The sequence below is a fragment of the Oryx dammah genome, unplaced genomic scaffold, assembly GCF_014754425.2.
Source record: "Oryx dammah isolate SB20612 unplaced genomic scaffold, SCBI_Odam_1.1 HiC_scaffold_6, whole genome shotgun sequence".
NCBI lineage: Eukaryota > Metazoa > Chordata > Mammalia > Artiodactyla > Bovidae > Oryx > Oryx dammah.
Window position 1 is genome coordinate 34,193,854 of NW_024070190.1, and position 25,594 is coordinate 34,219,447.

Sequence of the window (25,594 nt, forward strand, 5' to 3'; positions counted from 1 at the left end):
AGAGCCAGCAGGGTACAGTAGACAGGAATTTAGGTTTGGGGTCAGATACAACTGGGTGTGGACTTCAGCCTTATATTTAGAGTTGGGTGACTGCAGGCAAGTATTACATCTTTCATAGATCCAATTTCTTCATCTGTAAAAAGGAACTAACACCTGCCTTATAGATGTGTTATCAAGAAAAAAAAAATGAGATGATGTCTGGTAAGTTTCCTCCACGTAGAATTCATACCTGTGATACCATTATCCTCCTCCTCACCCTCCTCATTATTGATAAGCCATAGGCACACAAAGTGAGCTCCAAGTAGTCACAGAGTTAGCAGAGCTGGAAGGGACCATGAGGAACCATCTAGTCTTGGATAAGCAGACACTTGGTATCTGAAAGCCACCCTCTTCTCCTTTGTCCATGACCTGGTCTCAGAACTATTCTCAAGACAACAGTCCAGGCAATTATCATCTTCAGTCAAACAAATCTCACCTCTTTGATGTCCCAGATCTAGCCCAACCCTTCCCATGGATGAGGAAGGTCAAGTCCAGACAGAATAAGCAACCCGCAAAGCAGGTAAGGTTTAGAGTGAGATGAAACCTCTCCTTGGCACTGAAAACATCTCAGTATATCCCCGTCTCCTTGTGCTATGCACTACTTACCCTCAGGAAACCCAGACAACCAGCTGGAACAACTTTTTCAGATTCTGTGATTACTTAACCAGTCCCTGCCACTTGGAATGCCCTCCGCCCCTGTCTCCCCCTTTTCAAATGCCACCTGTCCCCTCACCACTTACAGTCATCCCCCTGGAATCTACCCTTGCCCTTAATCACCGCCAGACTTTTCCAGAAGACTCCTAAAATGCCTGTATCATACCTCGGGCCACTCCCTGCTCCTCTCCTAGGTTTCTTTCCAACTCTTCCCCATCCTGTGCACCTTCTGACAGCCAGAAGAGGTCAGAGAACAGAGGAGGTCCAAGTTGGAGCTGGAATGAAAATCTAGCTCTCTCAGCTCCAGGCCAGCCAACATGACCCACCTGTGGTCTCCCTCCACCCAGTAAAATCTGCCCCAAGGCCCAAATGTGAAAGTTCCCTCTTCCTATGTTATTCTCCTTCCTCAACAGAAAGGACAACCTTGGCTTAGAACCCTTAGGGGAAAAGATATTAAGTAAAGACTTGGGAATTAGGAGAGCTGAAATTCCAATCTTAACTTCATCTCAGCCATGGACAAAGCTGGCTTCAGAGCCCCTATGTAATGGAACAATGGCCCCCTGCCCCTCAGTATGTTAAAAGGTAACTTCCATAAGATCAGATGGGAGCAGGCCAGTGGGACACGCCTGATCACTTACCCGCAATCAGGCCAATCTCACAATTACTATCTTCATAGCCACAGGTCATCATGGTCCCCACTGTGTCATTCACAACTGCAACTATGTCCAGGTCAAATTCCTGCAAAGGAAGAGAGCTCTACTGTAAGTAGAATGTGCAGGCCAAACAGTCTCAAGAGGGGCACATCAGACTGAGGTGGGCAGAGGCCAGAGTCACAGGGCTGGTGTCTGATGACAGAGCACAGGGGCCTTGGGGAAGGACAGGTCAGGTATGAACTTCAACACCATGTCATACATTTCTCCTCTTGATGGCCTCCCTGAGCATATCCACCACATCTTCCCCTTCACAGTCAGTAGCTTTGAAGCCTTTGGTCCACTCAATGAGTGTTCCCTGAAAGAAAGGAAGGCAAATTCATTTGAGTAATAGTTTGCTGGAATCACTGCACAAGCTCAGCATGAAATAGATGCAAGAGACCACAGCTAACTGCTGGTCAAATGCTTTTGGCTGTGCTTCCATTTGGATCCCTAACACTGGACCCAGAGGCACCATGAAGCATGATGCTCAGGCAAGGTCTACTGCTGAGTGGAATAATTGCAGAATTTTACATCAACTCACGTTCCCTGGCCATGACTGCACAGAACAAAGACCACTTCTGATTTATCCAATCAATCACATCTTCATGATCAAAGATAAAGCTACAAAATGTTCATCAAAGCATTGTTTCACAGGAAAAATGGGTGGCTAAGGCGGCAAAGAATCTGCCTGCAATGCAAGAGATGTGGGTTTGATCCCTGGGTTGGGAGGATCCCCTGGAGAAGGGAATGGCTACCCACTCCAGTATTCTTGCCTGGAAAATTCCACAGACGGAGGAGCCTGGCGGGCTACAGGGGTCGCAAAGAGTCAGACACAACTGAGCAACTAACACACACACACACATACACATTCTGTCTTTCCAACAATATGGATCTATCATTGTATATCAGTATAGGAAATGCTCTATAGCCACAAAAATATAATGCTCTCTCTTAAAGAGAATGCTAGCCATTAGAGGAAGATGTTTACCATACACTGTTAAGTGAACTCACATTAAACAAATACAGATGATGAATTATTCAATTATTCTTTTAAAAACCACACACGCACACACACACTCAAATCTGGAAAAAGGTCTGGAGCAATGCCACACCAGAGGGTTGACGGTGGTTCTCTTTAGGCGTAAGATTATAGGTACCTTTCAGTCTCTCCTTTTTGCTTGTCCATATTTTCTAATTTTCCTAAAATCAATATGTCTAACTTTTTATACTACCAAGAAAAAGTATTTCTAATTTTTAAAAAGATGGTTACACTGTTAGCCAGAAGCAAGAGTTATCTAGCCTCAAACTCCATATCCTAGAGCTGGGGGTGGGTGAGTGCAGGGAAAGCTGGGGTGTCTAGGCCAGGAGAGCAGCTGGGATAGGAGAGATGGCCAGAAACTCTAATGGCAGCACCCCCAACCCCAGGGGATGAATGGCCACCTCACCCTGTGGCCCTCAGCTCCGGGCTGCCCCTTCTCTCCACAGTCCTTGGGAAGCTAGGCTTCCTTGCTCCTTTCCTGGTGAATATATGTAGAACCTTAGAGATTCAACCCCAGTTGACAAATCTTTCTAATTAGTTGCAATTATACCAAATCATATTTTTTTAAAGTCTCTCTCTTTTGAAAAACTATTGGTTACCAGAAGGAAGAGGGGTGAGGAGAGGGGCAAAATAGGTGAAAGGGATTTAAAGATATAAATTACTAGGTATAAAATAAATAAGTTACAAGGATGTAATGTACAGCAAGAGAATATAGTCACTATTTTATAATAATTTTGTATGGAGTACAATCTATAAAAATATCAAATTACTATGTTATATACCTGAAACTAATATAGTATTGTAAATCAACTACATTTTATTTATTTTTAAAGAAAGTTTTTTTTTCTCCTCAGCTGTTGGTGTCTTTGCTCCAAGCTCTCCATTGGTCTCCCTTCCTTCTCAGTTATGTCTTCGTGAACTGTTCAGAACTGCTGGGAGGGAGGCCTGGAGGCCCAGTGCCCCGAGTCAGGAGGAGCAGCTGTGTCCTGGTGCCTGTGGACCACTCAGGACCATGGACAGCTGCACGTGGCTTTTCCCCCCTCCACCCCCAACTTCCATTTCTATGTGTATTAATTTTTAACAGCAGCAGTAAAAGAATGCATTACCTTTGCAAAAACTCAGTGCTATTGATAACAACAAAGTCTCCTTTAATTCCCCATCCCCCTAAACCTGGGAGGTAACCTCTATTGAAAGTTAAGTTATATCGCTCAGTCGTGTCTGACTCTTTGCAACCCCATGGACTGTAGCCCACCAGGCTCCTCTGTCCATGGGATTCCCCAGGTAAGAATACTGGAGTGGATTGCCATTTCCTTCTCCAGGGGATCTTCCCAACCCAGGGATCGAACCCAGGTCTCCTGTGTCTCCTGCACTGTCAGGCAGATTCTTTTCACTGAGCCACTTGTGAAGCCCTTGTTTTTCTCACTCAGGAATATATCTTTTATACCATTCCTGGTCAGTTAATGTGGAAAATATTCCTCAAGTATAATTGCACAGAAATTTTAAAATCCACAAAACATACCTATGAGTACTATTTTAATCCCTACTTTTCAAATAAGGAAGTAAAAGGTGCAGAGAGGTTAAGTAATTCACCCAAGGTCATACAGCCAGTAAGTGTGGAGAAGCCAAGATGCAAACTGAGGCAATGTGGTTCCAGACCCATGCTCTCAAACTCTTGCACTCTGCTGGCCTCCTGACTGGGTAGGTGCTGTCTGTGAAGCATTTAGTACAGCGTCAGGCACCAAACAGGCACTACATATGTGCTTGTTAAATAAAAATCCAGTAATCTCATATGAGTGATAGTCTATATTTAGTCATTTTCCATTTTAGGGGAAATGAAAATTTATTTCCACTTTTTTATTTAGTCATTTTCCATTGCCAGGCATTTGGGTTATTTCTAATTTTTCATTATTAAAGAGTGACGGTGTAGTGAACATCCTTGTTCATTAATCTTGAGGAAATGGATCTTATGGCTCTTAGCATTCTCGCATTTTTAATTTTGAGAGATCTAGCCCTATTACCAGATAATTTCACCTTCTGAACCCCTCTCTTCCTGTTCTCTGAATGATTAGGAGTGAGGTAAGCCTGGTGAGTGGGTTTTCATGGCATTCCCAGAGTCCTGGAGAGTTCTGTTTCAGTTCTGGTTTTGCAGCTGCTGATTGGATGAGACTGTATGCCTCAATTTCCTCATATGAAAAACAGGATAGAAAATAAAATTAAATGCACAGAACAAGGGTAGGTACTATATCTCTTTTTTTTTGTCTTCATTATATATATGTAAGTATACTGTGCATTATAGCCGAAATGGTCCAAAAACACTGGGTTCCAGGTCCTCAAGGCAAAGTGCAAGAACCTGGGCTCTCAGGCCAGTGTCCTGGACTGACCCTTCCACCACTGTTTATAGACATGGTAACCTGGACAACTTAACTTCTCTGTCCCTCTGTTTTTCTTAACTACAAAATGGTGATTAAAAATAGCATGTAAACCTACAATAAAATATCATTCAGCTTTAAAAAGGAGTGGAATTCTATGTGAATCACCCTTGAGAACATTATGCTAGATGGAATAAGCCAGTCACAAAATGACAAATACTGTTATGATTCTACTTAGATGAGGTACCTAAGATAGTCAAATTCATAGAGACAGAAAGTAAAATAAAGGCTCTCAGGGGCTAGGAGAAAGGCACATGGAGAGAGATTGTTTAATGAGTATAGAGTTTCAGTTTGGGAAGATGAAAGACTTCGGAAGATGGATAGTGGTGATAGTTTGCAACAACGTGATGTACTTAATGCCTCAGCACAGCTGGACTTTTTAAGTGTAAATCAGTACACTTTTAAGTACCGATGTACATTTAAAAACAGCCAAAATGGTAAACGTTATATAAATTTTACCACAATAAAAGATGATAAAATAAACAAAACAAAAATAATGTGTACATCATGGAGACACTGACTGGATCAAACAAAGTCTTAAATCTTCGGTGCCATTCTTATTATCATCATGAGCTCTCTGGCTGGCTTGCCGTGCTGACCAGGGTTCTCTCTGTAAATTGAAAGTGGTGTTCTGCTTTTACACCAGATCAGCTAGCTTGACTGACATAAGCCTCTTAGAGAGCAAGAGGGTACTCTGTTCTCCTTGAGCAGGTGAATGGTGCTTTTGTCCAAGAAAAGTCATGTGATAACGCATTTCGAAGTTATTATGAACAATTTATTAAAATCATCATCCATGAAGTTCTTCAGTGTCAGCAAAATATGTGTCAATGTGATCAATGTCTCCTGAGAGTCTAATATCAGGAAAGACATGCATTTCTTCAGAAGCACTGGTAAGCTTTTGTTCATCAGACAATAAAAGCCTTACAACCTACTGTGTTTCCCTGTTTACACTGACCACCCAGGAAGACACATGTAATATTACAGACTAAGAGTTTTATAATTTGCCTTAACTGGGCATTCCCTCTTATCTCTTGATAATATGACTTGACTTCTAACAGTAATTTTATCCATGTGTCTTTTTATACGACCCTAAAGCATCTTGCAAACTTTAATCCATAATACACTAATAGTGAAAATGGAACACAGTAAATAGAAAAAATTAAATAGTCTAAATCCTTGATCATGTCGCCCCAGCTGCCCTGAACCTGAGACCCCTAAATAAAGTGAACAGTGACTCAGAGCTGCCTTGAGACTTCCCAGGTGCAGGAGGGAGGCCTGCCAGGCTGGACCGTCTTACCTTGTCAATGCTCGCCTGCCTGCAGGGAAATGAGAATGTGAAGCCCAAAGGCAGCTGGGCTCCCTTGAGGCCCATGTAGTCCAGGAAGTCGGCGATGCACTGCACGATGTGGTCAAACAGCTGCAGGGAGAGCGAGCAGCAGTCATGCGGACTGCACCGTGCAGGGTGGATGGCAGGCTGGCCCCCCGGCCGGCATTTACCTCCTCGCCCGTGCCCTGCATGATCTCCAGGGGGATGGCGAAGATCTTGTTGTACATCCGCACTGACCGTCGTCCACTTCTGATCTTTACCAGGAGGACCCGGAAGTTGGTTCCCCCCAGATCCAGGGCGAGGAACTTTCCTTTCTCTGTGGTAGAGGAAGTGAGTGTGGTATTCCACCAGCATGCACTAGGCAGGGCCTCGTGCGCAGGCATTGGGAGGAAGAAGAGATGCCGAAAGAGAACAGACCTAGAGCCTGTTGGCCTGAGGTTCAGGGGCCAAAGGGGCGTGGTGGTCAGCAAGCATGGTGTCAGAGCCCTGGGCAGGCATCCTAAACCCGTCTGAGGCCAGCTTGCTTTCCTTGGTGTCTGCTAACGGCCACACATGATACTTATACTCAAGGAACCGCTGAGGGTGAATCCAGGTCAGGCTACCTGACTACAGTAGACTCAGGAAGGTGCTTCCATTCTGTCTGTAGGGCCTAGAGGAACTGCTCATCCCAAGTCTGAAATGACTCTCTGTCCCACTCTTCCCATCCCTGGATTCCCACACCCCCACCAGACTGATAAGAAACTATATCAAGTCCAACACCCATTACTATCCAGCGCAGTGCCTCTTGCTTCTCTGACATCTCAGAGCATCACAGTCTGTTCTGTGTGATCCCTCCTCTCGCTGACTGCCTCATTCACTCTGTTCTAATCACACTGGTCATTTTACTGTTCCTTGAATTTGCCAAAGCCCTCACCCCTGGCCAGTTCTCTTACCCCTGACTGCTCTGTTTGTCTTCATAGCCCTTTATGACATGGCATCATCTGCTGTTTATTTGTTTACTGTCTATCAGCCCAACAGAACAAAGGTTCCATAAAGGCAGGGACTGTGTTTTCTTAACTGCTCTGTCACTGTGCCTACAGCAGAGCCTGACCTACTGCAGGTACTTAATGAAACTTTGAGGAATGGAGGCAAAAGGAAAAAAGAGATGAAAGAATGAATAATTGAATAGTGTCTTTTCTGCTCTCATTTTCTCCCCCAAGTAGACTCGAAGGATACTGGCCCTGGAAAAGATCTTTGTTGTTGAGAGATTCCAAGTACAGCTGTGTAACCCTAAGTATGTGACCTAACTTCTCTGAGTCTCAGTTTTGGCATCCATAAAATGGGAATCATTCTCTCTTTACCTAACATACAGAGTAGTTGTAAGCACAAAATGCAACTAAAGAGTCAAAAGCAAATTAAAGAGATGAAGCATCTTACAAAGATCAGGATATTTCGGTGAGATTCACGAGATGCAAACAGATGGAGTTACTTGTCTAAAGAACTGACTTCACTGTTGTGTAGCTCCTGTCAGCTGAGCACAGAGGACCAGGAAAAGGATCTAGTATCAGAAAAGTCAGGGGCAGAAAATGAAGAGAGGGGAGAGGAAGAGAGCCAAGCCCCAGGAGAGAAGAAAGCCAGAGGAAAGGGCAGAAGACAAGCCAGAGACACCACGTGTCCAGCTCCCGGGGACAGCATCGGGGTCTTCACACACATGGAACCTAACTTAGGTATTCTTCACTGCCAGTGCCCTCGGTCAACCAAAGAACAGATTCAGCAGAGTACTCTCCCTCCCTCCATTATAGGCACGAACCCAAGACTCTTGAAACAAAGATCCTAACTGGGTTTAAGGAGCTTGGATGGAGCTCCGGGTGGCCCATCAGAGAAGGGAGCAGCGCAGGGCCCACCTGTGCCATCCGGCATCCCACAGACGTAGGTGGGCAGCATCTTGACTGTGGCCAGCGGGTGGGTATCCTTCTTCAGCCCGTACTCGAACTCAACCCGCATCTTGTTCTGAACGCCCACAAGCTGTTCTTGGGTCAGCCGGAACAGAGCCAGCACCTTATCAATCTGCTTCCGCTGGGCCCGCACCCGGGAGGCCACGGCGGTCACCATGGCAGCCCCCTTGGTGCTGCCACTCTCTGACAGGAGGAAGCGGACGTCACAGTTCGGGACCAGTTTCCTCACCACCTTGTGCAGACGTTTCGGGTATCTGAAGGCAGGGGTGGTGGCAAAATATGTAAAACCCATAAAGGCCCGGGCCCAGCCAATAGAAACAGATATAGGTGGAGCAGTGGGACGGCATCCTGGGCAGCCCTGCCGGGCCAAGGCTCACCCCTTTAGTTGCTGGATGGAGGGAGACGATGGGGGTGACTAGGGTAGGGTCCAGGTCATTTGAGGGAGTGGAAGGGACCCTTGGGAGCCTCAAAGAAGTGGTTATTTTATCACTAATATTACAACTAGTAGGGCATATCCACACATAATATATGGGCTTCCGTGGTGACTCAGCAGTAAAGCATCTGCCCGCAATGCGGGAGCTGCAGGAGAGGCAGGTTCAATTCCCAGGTCAGGAAGATCCCCTAGAGGAGGGCATGGCAACCCACCCCAGTTATCTTGCCTGGAGAATCCCATGGACAGGGGAGCCTGGAGGGCTACAGTCCATAGGGTCTCAGAGTCAGACACAACTGAAGCAATTTAGCATGCATACACATATATAATCAATACATATATTGATTGAACATAGCGAAAGGTCTTTTTTCCCCAGCTCTTCCCAGGTGTACATGCCTGACTTTCGATTACACCTCTGTTAGTCAGAGGGGCTTTCATTCTCCCTTCTGTGTTTTCCTACTGGTATCCTTCATGTGAACATGGCAACCTCTGCCATCCAGTTATTGCCCCATTTATAACTGGACATATCTTACTTTCCTATCTTAACATAGTGAGTATTCAATAATAATGGATAGATAGATGAATATAGGGATAGATAGATGGATAAGCACATGGATGGATGGGCCTTGCTAGTCAGGCTATTGGCTTTAACAAAATATTCCTTTAAGAATGATCCCCTAAAGCAGCCCTGCCAGCTAGATGAATGTAATCTCTGAATTCACCCTTTGCTGTATAATCTCAGAACCATCGAATATGGTTGGTTCTGGCAACCCAGAGAAGCAGCCCAGTTTAGAAAGAAAACCGGACTCTGCTTTAGGGGAGACTGCTTGCGGAGGGTGTGGGCCGGAGGCTAGCACTCACTGGGGGTGGATCTTGTAGAGCGTGCCGTCCATGCCCACCGTGGTCCGGAGCCGCACCAGCTTCTTGTTCTCCCGGAGGCGTGTCAGTATGGCTGCCAGGGCGGCTGCACAGAGATTGGCTGAGCGGAAGGAGACGATGGTACAGACATGCTGGACCGCAATGCAATCTGCATCCGAAGGCTCCAGGCCCAGATCCGTCAGGATCTCTCTCGTATTGGCTAGGCCTTCTTTGTACCTGGCCAGGGGACAGGAATGAGAGGACCACACTGCCCCATCCCATGGGAATCCCCCTCAGAGAGAATGTTCCCACTTCTTGGGACTGTGAACATAAACAGGCTGGCACATCGTCATATAATAATAATGATGATTTCAACAATGATCATGGAGGCCACCACTTATTGCTCACTCACTGTGTGCCGGGTGCTAGTCTAAGGACTTGACATGTGTGTTAACTTAGTCCTCACAACAAACCTGGGGGGAGGACAGTCATTATCCTACTGTGCCGAAGAGGGATCTGAGGCACAGACAGGGTAGGTAACCTGTCCGTAGGCACATAGCTGGTGAGTGCAAGGGTCAAGATTTGAACTTAGGAACCCACCTTTGTAAGCACCCTGTACTGCACTGCCTTTCATAGAAACTCAGTCCCTCCCAGGCTCTGCATAAACACAGACTCTGGAAGTCAGATGTCACCCTGCTGAGCTCAGAATCTAAGCTGATTGCAAAGCTCAGGGCAGTGCCAGGGTTTCTAACAGGATCTCGAGTCAACCGGGGCCAGTCACCCTCAACAGTCAGCTCCCTACTTCAGATCTTTGTCTGAGCTCTTCCCTCTAATCACCAAAGCCAAAGCCTAATGCAGTCCCTGACAGCAGCAGGTAGAGAAGATTATTGCTGTAGTGGGAATTCTTAACTTGGATTCCACGCTAGGGCCTTAATGGTTCCAAGGATACCCTGATATAATGAGCAAAGTTGTGTGCAAGTGTGCATTTTGGGGGTAAAAGGTCCAGAACTTAGACTCTCAAAGGGGTCTGCAACCCAAAAAAAGTTATGTCACCAGTTTAGGGAGGAAAAAGCAACAAAACGTAAGAAGGGGGGAGACCTCCAACAGCAGAATCCCTGGTTACTGATACCAACCAGAAGCCACATGTGAGGCACAACAGGTACTGCTAATCCACCTGAAGCTGTGCACAAGTCTGAAATCATCCCGGTGAAGAAGGAAGATCTGGTTCCTCCTATGCACCACTCCCATGAGCACACCATGCCTTGGCTGCCCACCCTACCCTCTTCAGAGTCAAGGTGGGAGGGATCCTGCCAGTAGCTCACCTCTCCATGGCAGCTACATGTCGTGTTTCAATCTTGCCCTTAATGTGAAGAGCAGAGGATTTCTTGCCGCCGAACAGGAGGCCTGCCTTGGCCATCTTCAGCAAGATAAGCCTGACGAGTTCACCCAAGTATAGGCCGCTGATCATCTTTTCAAACCTACAATTTGGTGAACAGATAAGTAGCAGCAATGCCTTTGGTTATGCAGCGTTACTTTCCCAAGCCCATGAGCCATGGCCCATGGTCAGGAACACAAGTAGTGGAAAGGCCTCTTTCCGGGTCAGGAGGCCTCAGTCCTTGCCCCACCTTGACGTGCCCTTCGGAGCCCACTGCAGCTCTCTGAGCTGCATTATCCCCACTTACAAAACAGGAGCACTGAACTAGAGGAAACCTAAGATTCTTTTCTGATCACAAAGTGCTTGAGTCCAAGAATCTTTATCTCAAATCACACTTGACTGTGGGAGTGCCAGTCTCAGATATAAGGAATCTCAACTTCAGAGAATTTAGGTACTTTCCCAAGATCACGAACCACAGCATGACAAATCCAAATTTGAAATTTTTTCCAACTCCTACATGTTTCTGCCCAAAAGAAAAAGATGTTGTGTCTGTTAGTTGGGCTTAGATAGCCTCAGAGAGGTTCTACAATAATATGAGTAAAATAGATAACCAACAAGGACCTACTGTACAGAACAGGGAACTTTATCAATAGTCTGTAATAATCTATATGGGAAAAAATCTGGAAAATAATGAATATATGTATATGTATAACTGAATCACTTTGTTGTACACCTGAAACTAATACTATAAATAACCATACTCCAATAAAATTTTTAAACATAATAATAAAATAAAATCTATAGACATGCACACACAATAATATGGGTGAAATGTCCCACCGGGTTACCCACATGTGGACTTTCAGTCTGCATACAACAAGCAATTACTAACTGTTTCCCAAGTAAACTATTCAATATAATTTTTATTCTGCAAACATAATAAAATACAAAATCAAAGACAATCAGTTTCCTAATCAACTTCATCTATTTCATTATAAAAAAGTCTTAAAACATTGCAAAAATAGAAGACAATAGAAAGAAATCCCAGCTGAGCTTGGGATAGTGGAATTATGTTAAGTGAAATGAATAGTGTGAGGATGCTAAAGTCCTCACAATGGACCCAGTTCCTTAGGCTGTGACTGTTCTGTGTCACCAGCAGAATGGGTGTGTGCTGGGGAACGAGTACATCAAAAGCAGAAATTTGTTCCTCTGAAATTCACTTCTAGTGTGGAGTGGTTTCCAGGAGGTACTTAAAATGTTTATTCACCAGGGCTTCTTGGGAAAATGGTTGATTCCATTGCTGGGACTGGGAAAGTACATGGTGAGCCTGGAGCATCTTACTGTGCAAGAAAACAAGGAAGTCCTTAAAGAGGGATGGGAACATGTCAAAAGCACTTAGGGACTAGCTTGAGCTTCCACTCAAATCTGGAAAAAAAATTTGATAGGAAGGAATGATAAAATAATGATAGGAAAAAATTATAACTCATTAACTTATAAAAGAATCCATATTCGTATAAGGAAGTAAGTGAAGGAGATAGCTCTTCCTTACAGTATTCCTTACAGTAGAATAGCAACTAATAACTGCAGAGGGAATGATGGACCTAGAAATTCATCAATGGATGCTAAAACTAGAGAGTAAAAGTTTAATGAAACACAGGATAATTGCATAGTCTCAAAGTATCTCTTCACCAGATACTTATTCATTACAGAGGAAGTAACCTTGCGGTGGAAAAACCTCTCAAATATTCCCTTAACCAAGTGATTTGAATTTGTGTCACCAGTAACTGAATAAATATTGTACACTTCCAGATCTGATGCCCTGGGAAGGACACATACCACTTGCGTGACAGTCCTGCTGAAAGTGCATCACCTGACTCTAATCATGAGAAACGTCAGACAAATACAAGTTGAGAGATCTGCTGTGAAATACATGGTCTGTATTCCTGAAGACCATGAAAAGCAAAAATATATTACAGAAGATTGAAAGAGGCTAAAAAGACACAGCAGCAACATGTAATGTGTGATCCTGGGCCCGGACAATTTTTCTTTTTAAATGACATTAGTGGGGCAGCTGGTGAGTTTTGAGTAAGATCTATAAATTAGATATTAGAACTGATTAAATGCTAATGTTCTAATTTTGATAATTACACTTTGGTTATATAAGAGAATGCACTTGTTCTCAGGTAATACTCTGAAGTATAGAGGGGTGAAGGGATACTACATTTGCAACTGTAGTCTCAGATGGTTCAGAAAAACAATTTTATTCAGACGTGTTTATACTGGTGTATATTTTATACAGGTGTATATTTTATGTGTCTGTGTATATACATATACACATGGATAGAATGTTACTATTTGGGAATCTGACTGAAAGTTGTACTATTCTCACTACTTTTCTGTAAATCTGAAATTATTTAATTGTAAACATTTTTTCATTCAAGACACTTTTTGTTTGTTTTTTAACAAACACTTAAAGCTGCAAGAACATGTAAAGACACTATGTGTAGAAAGGAAAGGAATTCCCAAGTGTAGCTGCCTTCAGGGAGCTCAGCATACAGCTAGAGCTGAGGCAGACCCTGAAGGCTTATACTACATGTGAGCGTGAGATGAGCGTGCAGGAAGTCTCCATGAGACCTGAGGCTGGGAGGGACTCACACCAGGTGCTTCGTGATGAGGCCTAGGAGAAAGTGAGGTGCAGGGGAGCCCTGAAACACAAATGAGGAATGTGTGCTTCCTTGGGCTGCACTGATTTGTTCTGTGACCATTCATTCCAATGGGCCCAAAAGGCAGGACTCGAGTCAGCAGGTTCACAGCTGTATCTCCCCTGCCTCTGGATTGAATGTGATCAGGGATATGACCTGGGAGGAATCGCTCAGTTTCTTTGGCTTCCCTTTCCTCATCCATCTGGTGAAACTGGAATATCAATACAAGCCTCGCCTCTTAAACTCCCTGTGATGGAGAACAAGCGACAGCTAAGAAGTCTCCCAGGTATAAAGCGTACCTGAGTGAGTGGACAGTCACTGGTGCCGATGCCCAGACTACAGCACAGGGTACTCACAGCTGCTTCCCGGGGTTAAGAGAGCCGAGGTCCAGCTCCCGGTCGAACTCAGTACGGATGTCCTCCAGGGCCCCGTCGTCCCCGAAGGCCCCCCACTCGGTGTTGATGCACACCCTCCCCTCGTCGCCCTCCACCAGGTCGATGTTGCTCACGTCCTCCATGTAGCACGCGTTGGTGCCGGTACCTGGACGAGGGAGCAGAGAGAAAGCGAACAGACGCGAGGGCTCCCAGCTGGGCAAAGACAGAGGAAACCCTCAACCGCCCGAGAGTCCGCTGAATGCACCACAAAGTGCTTTTGATCCACTCCCGGGGCTGGTTCTTGCTGAGGGAAGCAGCTTTGGCAAGCCCGGGAGTTCATGAGGAATAAAGCGGACACGGCAAGTCCACACTTGTCAGGGTGTTAATGGTTTGCTGTTATGAATGGAGTCAATTGTGAAGAAGTCCCTGATGAATATGTATGAAAGCTGACAGAGCACATTTACGGAGAGGAGGATGAGTAAACGGAATCTTATGTTTTTAAAAATTCACCGACTCACTAATATTTTTAATCCTTTCCCTGTGCTACTTAGCCTCTTCTCTATTTGATACTAAAAATATTCCTTACTCATAGCCTGCCACAAATTGTTCCTAGCATAAGCTACATCCTTATCTTCGACAGTGATGAGCTATCGCCTAAGAGAGCAACATGCATTATTCAAACTAAATTCACTCCAAGGAAATGCCTCAAACACTTGAGTAGTGAGGAGTGGCTGCAGATAGGCACAACCTGTTTGAGACATATTGGGATGATGGAAACGTTCCAGCTGGACTGTGGTGATGATTACAAAACTCTATAAATTCACTAAAATCATTAATTATTACCTAAATGAGAGGGTTTTTATGCTTCAAACCCTATGCTTCAAAGGTAGTCTTTGTTTGTTTGGCTGTGACACGTGGCATGTGGGATCTTAGTTGGCCAACCAGGGGCCAAACCTGTGCCCCCTGCAGTGGAAATGTGCGGTCTTAACCACAGGATTACCAGGGAAGTCCCAATAAAGCTATTCTGTTGTTGTTGTTATTGTTGTTTTAATTTTAAGTATCTTTCCCTGGCTGATATTTAGGTCTCAGCACTTTAAAGGCAACATGAGAAATAAGAGATTTAGGCAATTAGATTGTAATACAATATTTGGAAAAGGCTTAAAGTACAGACACTGGCACCCAATTAGCAGGTTATCAGACAGAGTCAGTAAGACAGGCACAGCCGACCGTAACAGATGCCATGGCGGGCAAGCGCCAGGCCCATTCTGAGATACAGGGCTCCAGAAACTGGAAGGCAAATCAAGACCCCCAGATGTAAAGATCCTGCTCTTTGGGAAAGTCAGACTGAGGAGACTGAGATGCAAATTAGGAAAAAACAATTCAGAAAACTTTCCCCAATAGTAGTAAAGGAATAGGAGGGTTGAAGGGACATTTGAGAACAGCCTATAAATCCGGTCCATTTGGCCTTACTGACCCCACACAGCCCTTTTCATGGACCCCTCCAGGAGGGCCCCCTTCCAGCTCAGGTGTTGAGACCACCCACAGACACTCCCACTTTGCTGTGGCCTCCCTGGTCCTGTGCCACAGAGAGCAGTGGCCTCTTGGCTGGCCTTACCCCCAGTAGTTGATTCTCTACACAGCAGCCAAATGAGCTTTTGCAAAATGCACACCCCACTTGTCCATCCACCACCCAAAGTCCTCTAGTGCCTTGTCTCCCGTGGGTTTAAAGTCAAAGACCTTCCAGGGACTGTGTCCCATGTCCTCGGTGATCTGCCCGGTCCCAGCCACTCTTTCTCACCCGAATGGCCTTCTACTCTCAGCCTCACTCGCTTTGATTCACAACCATTCAGCCTTTTAGGGCTCCTTGAACAGCCCAGACTCATTCCTCTCTCACAGGCCACAGGATTCGCTTCCTCTCCATCTCTGCTTTGCTCCCTCCTCCTCATCACTGAGGTCCCTGCTCAGATGTCACCCCTCAGTGAGGTCTCACCTCACAACCCCACTACCCTCACTCTCAGTCACATCACCCTGGTTTATATTCCTCATCACACTAACCACCTGAAATATGATTTGTTTAGGCCTTTTTGGTCTCTCTCCCACCTCTGCACTGAAAATTTCATGAGTACAGGAATCTTTGGGACTCTCACCATCAAGCATCCAACACAGAGCCCAAGGCCTAGCACACAATGGTTTCTCAGTAAACACTTGTTGAATGAATGCATGTATTAATTTTCTATCTCCCTATGTTGCTTCTTCTAAGTAGAAAATACCAATACTCTTCCCACAGAATTTACTCAGAGTTTCCTGAGACTAAGCCCCAAACCAGCCCATTTCAACCCACCTCCAAAGAGCAAGGCAAATTGAGTTACCGATGATGACACCAACTTCGCAGTAGGGATCGTCATAGGCGCACGTCATCATGGTCCCCACGGTGTCGTTGACCAAAGCCAGGATGTCCACATCTAAGTCCTGCTGGAACACCAGTCCCAGAGGGCATCAGCGTGTGGGAGAGAGGCGCTATTTCCTTATTTTTCCCCATAGGGGAAGCAAAAGTAATGAAGTTGCCTGGTTGAGAGAATCACTAGATCCTGCCTTCTGGGCCTGCCTCTAAGAAATAAGGCCTTTGCTCCACAGCAGTTGTCTGCTTTCAATCAAGATGTTCTGACTTTTCCTGCTGACCTCTAGATCCTACACACCTGTGACTCAAGATGAACTAGCAAAACAGGAAAGAACTGTTAGGGAAATTAAAATGGAGGTAGTCTTGTTTGGGATTCAAAATTAGGGGAGCAGGCCTCGGACTGACTTCCAACCTTGGCAGAACTACATGTCTGGCTGCAAGCACACAGGTGGTTACCAGCAAGTCAAGTGGCACTTTAGAGAAGAAAAGGAGTGGATCTTGGACTTTCTTAAGCCCCTGGAGACCTCGCTAGTCCCCCAGGGTCTAAGGAATCTTAAGATTCACAAGTTGAAATAAATAGCATTGTAAAAGTTAAAGGAAAACTAGAGCTGCATTTTTATGTGAAACTGATTAGTAGTATCAGTTTGCAGGCTGGGATTATAAGCAGAAGCCCCCAGAACTGCGATCTGAAGTCTCACCCATGATGTGGATGCACCACCTTGGACCACTTTCCCAACTGGGGCTCCAGATTGCTATTACTCAGGACTTCCCAGTGTTGTTCAAGCATGGACGTAGGTTGTCGGCCCAATTTGGTGATGTATATACTGTTATTCCTCTCTATTGTTTCTGTTTCTCTGATGACCGTATATTGAAATTAAGTTAAATAATCTTCTAGAAAAAATTTAAATTGCTAAGGCAAAAAAAAAAAGAAGAAAGAAGGACTTCCTCAAGGCTTCAGGTCCAGGAGAGAAAAAGAGCAGTTGAGACTGAGAGTGAATGAAACCCACGCTCCTGTTTCATGGGTGAAGGCCTCTGAGCAATGAAAGCATGAGGGACAGATCTCCAGGACTCCAGCCAGTGCTTGAAGAACGCTGAGGAATCATGTTTTATCTTAGGAGGAATGGTGCCTCCAAGAGAAAACACCAAAGTCCTCTCCCACAGGGACATTTTAACCAGCCTCAGCCAAGTCCTCTCCGTGAGCAGCACCAAGGGCTTTCCTGTTCTATCAAGTCAACTAGGGTTATTGCACCACAGTCCCACCAGGTTTGGGAAAGCATTTTAAAGCAAAATGAAAACAATAAGAGAAAACGTATACAAAAGACTATGATAGCAACTTTAAAGAGAAAAAAGACTGGAAGGGTATACTTCAAAATATTTCTCACATTGTCAGTGTAACAAGTCAATTGGGTTAATTTGTGTACTCAGGTCAGCCAGGAGCATGGCTTGCTATAATAGTTCTTTAAATTATTGTAAAATGTATCCAACAAATAGAGATATTCAATGAGTAGGGCGTGGAAAATGGGAGAGAGAACCAGACAGGAAAGAAAATGACCTTTCATGCCTCAGAGAGGAAAGGTGAGGCCTTGAGCCTCACACAGCATCAAGTCTAACCAAGACCCCTGAAGAGGCTGTGGCAGCTGGGGAGGCCCCAGGGAAGTATGGGTCACCCTTCAGCAGTAATTAAAACACTTGCCACATACCAGGCCCACAGGAGGGTTTATCCAACTTGGCCATATCTGTGCTACAGTGAGAACTTTCTTAAGATCAAGTCCTTCTCTGATTCTCCTTCAAGGGCAGGCACAGTAGAAGACAACCTTTCCCCACCCCCACAAGAGGTAAGGGCCGGAACTTGGGGAGCTCCCTACACCAAGATGGGTTCCTTACCTGGTGTCTTTTCATAGCATTGGTCAGAGAACTCACTACGTCTGTGCCCTGAACTCCCCTCGCCTTAAACTTCTTTGTCCATGAAAGCAGGATACCCTGGGGGAAGATATTAGATCCAGACAAAATAAAGAAGGCACTCAGTTCTGAAAATGAGCTGCAGAAATTTCATGCTTACTACAGTGGGTCCCCTGTAGCCTTCTCTTTAAGTTGAGTCACACCAATTCTTTCATTTCCTTAGAGGCCTTTTCTAATAATTTCGACATGCTTATTACTCTCATCTGAGCAGTTTAAAATATTATAAACAGGGGCAGAAAGAACAATGGCTGCAGAATCCGAATGCTTGGGTTCACAATACATTGTACAAGTCATTTAACCTCCCTGAGCCTCAGTTTACTCATGTGGAAATGGAAACATCACCTCCCTGCCTCTGTCTCAGGAGTGCTCTGATGGAAGTACCCGGAATGTGGTAGACACATGATGTGTGCAGAATGTTTAGTTTGCCAGGTCCACAAAGCAGAACCAACATGTTACCTTGCAAGACTCTTTTGGGAACTTAATTTCAACTTGGAAAAATGGATCTCAATATGCATTATTAATTATCTGCTTACAAGTGGTGTTTCTCAAAGAGTTTCACGTCTAACCTAGCAAATAATCACAGGATTTTTCAGACTGAAGGAGAACTTGGAGATTAAAAGATGCCCAAGGTTATCTAGTGGAGAGGAGTTGAGCCCAAACTTACAAACTCCCTGACTAGCCCCATCCCCTCAGCTTATGAATAAAGCAGACAAGCTTCAGAAAAGAAGGAAGTTGCTCCAAGTATCATAGTCAGTGAAAGTATCATAGTCAGTGAAGGAGAGAGCCCATTTGGAATGCAGGTTTCTGACACTAACCCCCTCCCCTATACCCCTCTAACCCCCCACCCCCACTTCAGAGAGCAGGTTTTTTTCCCTGCACCACAGCGCTCCCTAGTGGTAGCTCCCCCTAACTTCTGCCCTCTTGGGCTATGGTAACTCTTGCCTCGCTGGACAGAGGAGGGAGAGATTGTTTGGTGGTATCCTCTCAAAAAGGATGCCAGGGACAATGTGGGACCTGTTAAGGGGAGATATATGGGGGAGTGGGGAATAAATGCATGTGACATATTGTTAGGTGGGGAAAAAAAGCTGTACATACAGCATAGCACCAGTATTCAATATAGACACGATTGCAAGGGGCTCAGACAGTAAAGAATCCGCCTGCAATTCAGGAAACCCAGGCTCTGTCTCTGGTTGAGGAAGATCCCCTGGAGAAGGGAATGGCTACCTACTCCAGTATTCTTGCCTGGATATTTCCATGGACAGAGGAGGCTATAGTCCATGGGATCCCAAAGAGTCAAACACGACTGAGTGACTAACACTTTCATGACTGCAAGGAAAACCCAATAATTCTAGTAGTGGGTGTCTCTGAAGGTTGGGATTAGAGGAGTCTTTAAAGTTTTCAATTCCAACCCTCTTTTCTCTCTCTTTTTCTCCCTACCTTTAAGAAATATTGCCATTTTATCATCAGAAACACACATATACACACAGAAAATTTTCTTTGATTAAGACTTTTCTGTTTCCTCATTTAAATAAACAAAGCAACAACAAAATGACCTTCTCCTTTAAGTCCAATGCCCTGATCTTCTTTAATCATTTTTTAATGTCACAAAGAATCCTCCTCAGTCACACCCCTTCAGGAAGTCTTCCCTTTCCCACCTCCTTCTGTACCTACATGGCCGATCAGACTCCACCTTCTCCAAAGCCCTTATTTTCATGTCACAAATTTACATGCAGCAGAATCGTGGTTAAACAGCTGTGCCCACTCTTGGTTGTTATTACTAATTCATTTCCTTGTGACTGAAACTTTTCTACTTTAGACTTCTCTGAAAGGCAGCCTGAGAGGAAATTTTATAAAATGCAAGTAATTCAACTAGAGTTTGAAGAGAAATATTTTCACCTTTACTTGATATAATCAAGCCACCCTTGCCTAGTTTAAATGTCATCTGAAAACTCTCCTTGGTATACAACACAAAATGGGTCAAATGCTTTCAGGCACCTGTTGGTATTTTTTAAAAAACAATTTTATTTACTTACTTTTGGGGGTGTGTGTGTGTGGCATGCTGCACAGCATGTAAAAAATCTTAGTTCTCTGACCACTGATCAAGCCTGCACCCCACCTACACTGGGAGCAGAGAGAATAAACCACTGGATCACCAGGGAGTCCCCTGGTGGCATTTTAAACAACTTTCTAGAACTGTGTCTTCTTGGAAAATCATTTGTGGTCAGAGAGTTTGTGAGCTTGGGCTGAGCAATTCTTGGCTGTGTGGCCTTGGATAAGTCTCTTAACCTCTCTGAACTGCAGTTTCTTCAAATATAAAATAGAAATAATTTTATCTGCCTCATATGATTGCTTTGGGATTTTAATGAGGTTACACACACGGAGAGTTCAACATAGTACAAGTGTAAAAATCTGAGGTATAGTCTATCAGCATTATCATAATCTTCCTTCTTCTTAAGGTCTCTGTTCCTAAGCTCAAATAAGAGTTGTTTAACTATCTGGAGAATTGAGGCCTGATTTCCTGACTCCCCCCACTTTCCCTACTGACTTGTGGGAACTCTGTCCTTTCAACGTGCAAAGACAAGCAAAGCTCCACCTGGCCTCTTCTAACTTCCCTGAAACCTTTACACTATTTTCCCCCTAATTCTTTCTTTAGAAAATAACGAATCAGTAAACCTCAGCCCATATCCTGTATTGATAGGTGATGGTAAATTCCCATTCAATGGAATCCAGTAAATGATTGATTGACCTTTCAATTGTCAGATAGTTATCAAGCAGCTATTAAATATAAGACACTGTGCTTGAGACCCTAGAAATGGACAGGAAGAACAATATAAAATAGTGCCTGCCCTCCAGAAATATCTGTTCAGTTGAGGGACAAGGTACAAAAGCATGAAGAGACAAGTTGGATAGGGACATTCATTAAAACTTTGAAGCTACCATCGATGCTCCAGGTACAGTGCTCAGCACATTACAGAGGCTTTGTCTAAGCTTCACTTCAGCCCAGTGAGTAGACAGTGTCCCTGTTTTACAGATAAGAAAAAAAAGGGACCCAAGAAGTTAAGTGACTTGCCCAGAGGACACACCATGTCCTGAGCCATGGTCAAAGCCAGGTTTATTAAATGTGAAAACCCACTCCCTTTCCACTATCCCATAATCAATAAATATCTCAAGGCAGCAACATCAAACACATCCCAAGTCAAGGTGGTTCCATGAATTGGCTGTGAGCTGGGTGCCATGACCGGTTTGGGCAGCAAGAGTTCAGGGACCATCACCCCAGGCAGGAGAGCTGATTCAAGACAATAGCCTCCTGGCCCCAGAAAGCTCGCTGTCCTATTATATGGCCCTTTATTTATTTTCACAGATTCACGTAAGATCAGGTTTACCTTCTCCCCATCTACAAACTGATATCTGAGGCACAGAGAGGTGGATTACCCGAGTGCCCAGCTGGCTAGTTGCACAGCTAAGAGTACATCCCAGAGGCCAGGGCTGCTCAGTAACACTGTCACTCCAGTGACCCCACCTCAGCCCTCCTCCTAAGGGCTCACTGTAGAGGGAGACTCCCCCTGCCTTCCCCTTCTTATTCTAGTTAACTATGTCAGTGCTTCTGAGGGTAGTCGCCAGACCAGCAACATCCGTACCACTCAGTAACTATTAAAAATACAAATCTAAGGCTCCATTGGTTAAGAAACTCCTGCATGGGGCCCAGCAATCTGTGTTTAACAAGCCTTCCAGGGGTTCTGACTAAACCAAGGTCTGAGAACCACTGAGCTTGGTAGTGAAAACATTTCATTCCTCGTGCTGTGCCCAGGGTAAATGTAAACTCAAGGCAGCCGTGTCACCATATTCTCTGCCTCACATGTCCACCTCACTGTTTAAAAACAAAGAAAAAGCAAACAAGAGAGCTGCTGATCTTTCCTGTTCCCCTGTTCCCAGCCTGACCCCCTCACATGCCACATTCTCCAGCCCCAAACCCAAATCCTAAACAGCCTATTCCCTCCCTTGCACCAGTCTTACCTCTTCTAATTTAGTCTGTTTGCAGGGAAAGGAAAAGGTTAGGCCAAGAGGTAATTTCTTCTGCGTCAATTCTTTGGTCTTCATGAAATCTGCCAGACAGTCAGCTACGTACTCAAACAGCTACAGGGAAAAGAAAGCATAGGACACAGGGCTAAGGTCATCCAGAAACTTGCTACCAAGGACCACCTTCACAGAGCCCCCGGTCTTGGTACCTCTGTGCCATTCCCTCGGATGATTTCATTGGGTGTTGGGTAAAACTGACTCTCCATCTGGACATTTCGTTTCCCATCTTCAGAGACTTGCACCTTCAAGACTCGAAACTTGGATCCTCCAAGATCCAGGGAGAGAAATTCCCCATTTTCTATGAAAAATATAAACCCCCCAAAGTTATCATTTACTGAGAGTCTGCTATACACAAGCTCTGCATTAGAAGTTGGACTGTGATAAACATGAAATCTCACACCCCCACAAGCCAGGTATGCCCGTGTGCCAAGACTCTAGAAGTGTGACTGTTGATTTGCACCCTCCCAGTGAAGGGCAAAGTTGGGGTGTAACCCAAGTCTGCCTGCCTCTGCCGCCTCAGCCCTGCCCACTGAGCCATCCTGTGGGGAATAAATGTGTTCATCAGGAGAGGGGAAATGTGAATGCACTTTAGGCAGGTGGTAATAGAAATGTGCCTTGAGAGACTTCTCTGGTGGTACAGTGGATAAGAATCCGCCTGCTAATTGAATCCGCACGGATTCAATCCCTGGTCTGGGAAGATTCCACATGCTGCAGAGCAACTAAGACCATCACCACAACTACTGAGCCTGCGCACACACTGTAACTACTGAAGCCCATGAATATAGAGCCTGTGCTCCGCAACAAGGGAAAATGCTGCAGTGAGAAGCCTGCACACCATAACTAGAGAAAGCCTGCAGGCAGCAAAAGACCCAGCACAACCAAAAATTTTAAAAAAAGAAAGAAACAAGTCTTGAGGATAGAGCTTATTCTAGCACACCACAACCACCACAACCAGGAAGGGAGAGTTGATACTTCACAAAATTCAAATAAGGCAGAAAAGACAGGATGATTTCAGGGAAGAGAATCGAGCTTCATACAAGCCTCAGTCTCATGGACAGAGAGAAAATACTCTAGGAGGGAAGGGAGGCAAACACCTAATCCTGACCCTTAAGGAGCCAAGGATGCTTAATATTTGGGGGCAGAGTCATTCCAAAAGGAGAAAATGTAACACGACCTAGCCCAGTATAAGACAGATGCTATTAATAAGAAGGTAGAAATGACACATGTGTTGGGGTGAGGCGGCCCACCCTGATGTCAATCCATCCAGCCAGAATTCCTGCCTAGGACCCTGTCAGTGTCTTTAGCATCAGCCACAGATATGGGATGGGAGCTCATGTGTGCAGACCCTTGAACCAACAAGTCTTCGTACAAAATTAACCGTGCTGGAAAATTGGCTGCATGTACCAGGCATACTTCATGACATATACCCAAGGCATGTATAAATGAAACTCCATGCACATCAATCTGGTCACTCAAATGGCCTTTTTTTTTGGTACCATGTGACCCTAGTCACAGCTGCCTGAATCTAAGGGACCAGGTAGCCATTCAGATTCATTCCTTGTAAAATGTGAAATAAAACACAGAGGGAAATTGCTAGTAGGTGGTAAAAACAGAAATGGAAGCATCTTGCACACCAGAGGTCAGCTGGTAGCCAAAGTGGCCACATGGTAGGCTGAAACCGTAGACATTGGGCTTTCCTGCCCTGGCTTGTGCTGTGTCTGGCTTGTGCCCCTGTTCCTTCTCCACTCTCTAGCACAGCATCTCCCAAAGGTACACAGGGACTGAATGAGTAGATTTCTGGAGATTCACGATCTCCAAGGGGAGAAGCCTGGGAAACTGTATATTTAGGAATTACCCCATTGAAGTGAAAGTGAAGTCGCTCAGTTGTGTCTGACTCTTTGCGACCCCATGGACTGTAGCCTACCATGGGATTTTCCAGGCAAGAGCGCAGGAGTGGGCTACCATCTCCTTCTCCAGGGGATCTTCCCAACCCAGGGACTGAACCCAGGTCTCCCTCATTGTAGGCAGACACTTTACCATCTGAGCCAGCAGGAAGTCCCCCAGGAGTTATCCCAGGTGAGTTGTATGCTTAGGCAAGTGTGGAACCTTTGCCCCAGTGCAGACGTCTGGGGCCCTCAGCTGATAACACAGAGGTTGCTGGTCTCACCCACAAGGCTCAGCCTCCAGGCGGCCTAGGAGGCTGCCTGGAGGCAGAGGTCAAGAAGAGAGGCCTAAAGAATCACTGACACATTCAAATCACAAGATGGGCACTTCCTGTCCCCCTTCCCTTGTGACTGGTGGAGGAGAAGGCACAAATGACAACCATGCTTTTAAGGCTCTTGTAAGAACAGTCAAGCGAAGCTCCCTGACTGACAGCTGGGAGGTAACTAAGGCTCTGTCAGGTTACCCGCCTCAGGCAGGTTCAGATGAAGGAGGGGAAACTAGAGAATGGGCCAATGCAGATGGATTTCTTCTGGAAACTGCACACATTTCAGAAATGGAGGCCCCAAGAGATTAGGAAATAATCCTAAAATCAGACCAGGAGCTCACAGGAGCTCCATAGCACTTGGGACATTTTGGAGAGTTTCAAGCATTCCTTGTACATGACCTCATCTGATGCTACCAAACCTACAAGTTGGTGGACAAACTGGCCACATCTCTTTTACTAATGAGAACGGGGTACAGTGGTTCTGGGGCTTGACAAAGGCATATGGCTCCACAAGGACTCTGGGCCCAGGGACCTCACTGCAGCAGAATCCCTGGTGAGACCGATTGTGTAGTGAGAGGCTCAGAGGAGACCATGAAGACAGGAGGTGGCGTCTCCCGGCCTGATGAGGAGGTAATTTCTAAAACTTGGTCAGTTTCACTTCCAAACCTTCCTAAAGCAGCCAGCAGCCTCCAGACCATCGAAGGCCACTTCCCCTTGCTTCTGGGGACACACCTCTACAAGAAGAGCCAAAGCACTGGAACCCAGGAGGACTCTGAGCTGGTGCTCCCCAACACACACACCCCTCAGGACTCAGAGCTGGTGCTCCCCAACACACACACCCCTCAGGACTCAGGTGCTTCTCTGAATGGCCCCAGAGGACCCATCAAGGACCATAGTCTTCTCAGCATTCTCAAAGAGCAGTGTCAGAACTCAGCAGAGATTTCAAAGCAGGACTGTCTCTCTTCAGAGCTTGTGTTTCTCCACGTGGTACAGAGCCCATGCCATACAACCCCCACCAGCAAGGAAATGGGTTTTTCCCATCACAGTTCCCAGGAGCCTCTCAAATGGCAGAGTCAAGCAACTTTGGCCTAGGTGTTC

At 45.4% G+C, this 25,594-nt stretch overlaps 1 protein-coding gene across 2 annotated transcripts in view; it reads right to left on the bottom strand.

Annotated features, from left to right (window-relative positions):
• Nucleotides 1–25,594, bottom strand: part of HKDC1 (hexokinase domain containing 1) — a 41,378-nt gene that overhangs the window by 8,648 nt on the left and 7,136 nt on the right. The window contains exons 3-14 of one of the 2 annotated variants that reach the window (XM_040242207.1): nucleotides 22,437–22,585; nucleotides 22,225–22,344; nucleotides 18,136–18,231; nucleotides 16,223–16,325; nucleotides 13,836–14,019; nucleotides 10,725–10,880; nucleotides 9,406–9,639; nucleotides 8,064–8,368; nucleotides 6,351–6,496; nucleotides 6,151–6,270; nucleotides 1,606–1,701; nucleotides 1,332–1,431 (exon numbers count right to left, since the gene is read on the bottom strand). In XM_040242207.1, coding sequence (XP_040098141.1) covers nucleotides 1,332–1,431; nucleotides 1,606–1,701; nucleotides 6,151–6,270; nucleotides 6,351–6,496; nucleotides 8,064–8,368; nucleotides 9,406–9,639; nucleotides 10,725–10,880; nucleotides 13,836–14,019; nucleotides 16,223–16,325; nucleotides 18,136–18,231; nucleotides 22,225–22,344; nucleotides 22,437–22,585 — 1,809 coding nt within the window. The remainder of the gene's footprint in view (nucleotides 1–1,331; nucleotides 1,432–1,605; nucleotides 1,702–6,150; nucleotides 6,271–6,350; nucleotides 6,497–8,063; nucleotides 8,369–9,405; nucleotides 9,640–10,724; nucleotides 10,881–13,835; nucleotides 14,020–16,222; nucleotides 16,326–18,135; nucleotides 18,232–22,224; nucleotides 22,345–22,436; nucleotides 22,586–25,594) is intronic. The other variant, XM_040242208.1, reaches the window with a different exon arrangement.